This window comes from Dendrobium catenatum, unplaced genomic scaffold, assembly GCF_001605985.2.
Source record: "Dendrobium catenatum unplaced genomic scaffold, ASM160598v2 fragScaff_scaffold_65, whole genome shotgun sequence".
Lineage (NCBI taxonomy): Eukaryota > Viridiplantae > Streptophyta > Magnoliopsida > Asparagales > Orchidaceae > Dendrobium > Dendrobium catenatum.
This window is the reverse complement of record NW_021318527.1, coordinates 87,785-91,483: the sequence shown is the minus strand read 5'-3', so window position 1 is coordinate 91,483 and position 3,699 is coordinate 87,785. Positions and strand designations below refer to the sequence as shown.

At 30.7% G+C, this 3,699-nt stretch overlaps 1 protein-coding gene across 1 annotated transcript; it reads left to right on the top strand.

The window, feature by feature from the left end:
• Positions 1-2,799: 2,799 nt before the first annotated feature.
• On the top strand, positions 2,800-3,339 carry LOC110097117. Its single transcript, XM_020823360.2, has one exon. The coding sequence runs from the start codon at positions 2,800-2,802 to the stop codon at positions 3,337-3,339; it is 540 nt and encodes a 179-aa protein (XP_020679019.1).
• The last annotated feature ends 360 nt before the right edge of the window (positions 3,340-3,699 follow it).

Genomic DNA, 3,699 nt, shown 5'->3' with positions numbered 1-3,699 from the left:
AAAAAAAAAAAAAAAACCTTTGAGTGGGGATTGGTTTTTTATTTATTATTAGTATATGCAATATATTTAAATAATAATTTAAATATTTAAAGTTAATTATATTGACCCGGTTAGCAAGGTAGATGTATTAGATTTGACTTATGCTAAGAAAGGTAGAGGTAGAATTAAAAATATTTGGTTATAAAATATTAGAAATGACTTTTCTTTATTAGATTTAAATAAGAATTTGATTCTTAATAGAACATAATGGAGAAAAAAGATTCATGTAGCAAGGATAACAAGCTTGATGTTGTTGTTGTTGTTGTTGTATATTGTACAAGTTTGAATCATATTCCATAGGAAGCTACTAAGTACGTCGGGTTATTTTATAGAAGATAAAATATTTTTCCCATGTTTTTTCTTAGAAAACAAATAAATTAAAGATGATAAGATCCATAAATCAAGGCTGTAGCATCATAACTAGAGGCAGATTTAAGAAGAACTCGGGATGGGCAAATGCCCTCCATGAAATGTGCTTCTCAAATAATATAAGCATTTGAACTATTTTGTCAACCATCCACACTCTCCAAACTCGCATTTGCCCAAAAATTTAGAATTTTTTTTTCTATATCACCTCTAAGATCATATATGTCCCAATTCTATTTTCAAAAGTAAGGCTGATTATGATAATAGTTGAAATAAAACGACAGTATCTTAATTTAAATTCAAAGACTGATGTGTTGGTGGAAAGAGAATTGATTATTCAGCCATTGAATTTGAATTTTCCAAATAAAACATGTATCTACTTGTTAAGTACAAAAAAGGGACCAACTAATTGAGATTGATCAAAGTCGACTTTCATGTTTAGTTTATCTTCTTATATTTTTGTTATTCTTTTGTGAATAGAGGGGTTGTAACAGATAAATGTTTTATCTTGAACTTCTGGTTATTATTATGAATTTTGAATAATGATGCGTAAATCAATAAATGATTTGATATATTGCTGCTTTCATTGATTTAATTGATACAAAAATAAAATTAGTGGCTCTAGTAGATTAAGTAGATGATATAAATGATACAATTAATCAAATTTAGATTTTGTGGTGTAACAGATGCTTTGTATTTTTTAGCCCTTTACGAGTCATTTACATAACAACTCTAGCATCTCATGTGTGCTACCTTCAACTTATCTTTGTGTCTGTGAAATCTTCGCAAAACTCTAAGAAAATAAGTTTTCTCAACAAATGCAATTCTAACATGCAACAAAAATAATAAAAATAATTCCTTACAAAAGTATTTGTCATACCATGTAATTTTCATGTATCTGCTTGATTGGAAAGAACCAAAGAAAATTTAAATGCTATTAGGTATTTTGCTTCAATATGTTATTGAATTTACTTAAAAGTATATATATATATATATATTAAATTTCGTTCAAATAATACAGAACCAATATCGTTTGATTCAAAATGTTGTGAACAATTTTGCTTTTATTATCATTCTATAGTCTATATAAGCATGCGTTATTGTAAAGAAAGCTAACCTTTTGCTCTTTATTTTTCTTATTGGAAAAGACCAAACTCAACTTGATGTGCTGAGATGTGATAAAAACAGGCCACAGATGCTACCTCTTCTATTATAAAAATCCCTTTTAAGTTTCTATGAAGCTCGTGGCCACCACACGGCATGAAGCAAAATGCCAAAGAGTGGCACATGAAGGAACAGAACAAAAAAGAATGCGTAATGCATGAGCTGTCTTGGGATTAAAGAAAGGGAGATGCAATATCTTTGGAAAATGATGATGTTGCTCACTTTGTTGTACATAAAAAAAAAATTACTTTACTAATGTTGTAGTGGATCTTCATGAACATCCATTTGAGCACAATAGTTATCTTGCAATGAATCTATATCAGTCTCTACATCTAAGTTAAGTTTTGAGCATTTAATTGTGTTTAAAAGTTTTAATACTTGATCAACTCTCTAGTCTCAAGCACTTAATCATAAATTTCTTGAACTTCTTATGATTGAGATATTTATAAAACTTGCTTCTCTTAAAAAAAAACATAGTAAGAAAGCTATTTCAAATGAATCCTGAATTAATGCATTTGCTTCTGCAATTTTCAAAAAAAAAAAAAAAATACTGGTTAAAAAAAAAAAAAAAAAAAAAGAATCCTGAATGTCCCAATTACTCATGATTGTATTTATATGTAATCTTTGTGTATAAAATGAACTGTATAATTAAAAATTTATATTTATTCTCATTCCGACAATATCAACACAATCAAAATCATATAAAAATCATATATCTAAGTATAACTACTCTCTTATCTACTCTTCTTTATGGCACAATAACATCCCTATTTCTTACTCTATTTTAGCATGGAGATGCCTTAAAGGTTTTATTCTTGTTGATACTTTAATTCAAAAGAAAGGTTTTAGTTTCCCTTCCAAATGTCATTGTTGTTCTAACATCAAAAGTGTGAACCACCTTTTTGTGAATGGGGCAATTGCTATGAAGGTTTGGCACATGTCACTAATTTGGCCAATCTGATTCATGTGGACCTTCATACCGACCTTCCTTCTTTACTTAAAGGTTGGATGAATACTTCTAAAGGTCATATTTTAAATTTAATTCCTGTTCTTATTTTATGGTTCATTTGGAAAGCTAGAAATGAAGCTAAGCATAATGATATTAAAATGGATGCTAATCACATAATCAATAATATTATTCATAAAGTGGTGCAATTATCTTCATGTAACCTGCTTTCTTTTAAACACTTTAGCCATTGTCGGAATTTAGCTGGTTTACTGGGTGTCCCTATGGGTGATAATGCTAACAGGTTCTATGACAGATTTGTCATTTGGAGGAAGCCTATTTTACCTTTTGTTAAACTGAATTCGAATGGTTCTGTGAGGAATTCTAATGCTAGGGCTGGTGGTATTATTCGGGATTACCAGGGTGTGGTGCTTGCAGCTTTTGCAAGCCCTTTGCATCCTTGCTCTGTCCTGACTACTGAACTGTATCGTTTATCATATGGCATTGATATTTGTAATAAATTGGGTTTTGTTAATGTGTGGATTGAGGTTGATGCTCATCTGATTATTCAGATTTTGAACAACCAGGGCCTGGTTAACCATCATAATTTTTATTTGCTTAGGAAGATTAAAAAGTCTCTTTCTAACATCAACTATACTATCTCTCACATTTTCCGGGAAGATAATGCTTGTGTTGACTGGTTGTCTAATTTAGGGTGCCATATTGATGATTATCAAGATTTGAATATTAGTAACTTAGATCCGATTTTGAAAGGCATGATTAACCTTGATAAAATTGCTCTTCCTTATATTAGACATGTTTAATTTTTCTGCTTATCTGTGCTATGGTTGCTCTGGCTTGGTTCTTGGGCGAGACTGGATTTGCTTATTTATTTTTTCTTCTCATTAGACCTTCAGGTTGCCTATGCCCTTCTCCTGTTTCCTGGCTAATTGCTGCTACTTGTTTAGCAGTGATTATTCATATGGTGTGTTGGTTTCCAAATTAGGGTGCTGTAGTGGTTACACTATTACATTTAAGCTTTGGGTTTGGATCTTCAAAGGCATCTTGAACTGTTATTGTTGTATCATTTTGGTGGTTCTCTTCTGCCTCTACGTTACTGAAACATCTTTTATAACATTGCTGGGAGTTGGATCTGATTGCTGGGAGTTTTGCTGTGAGTTTTG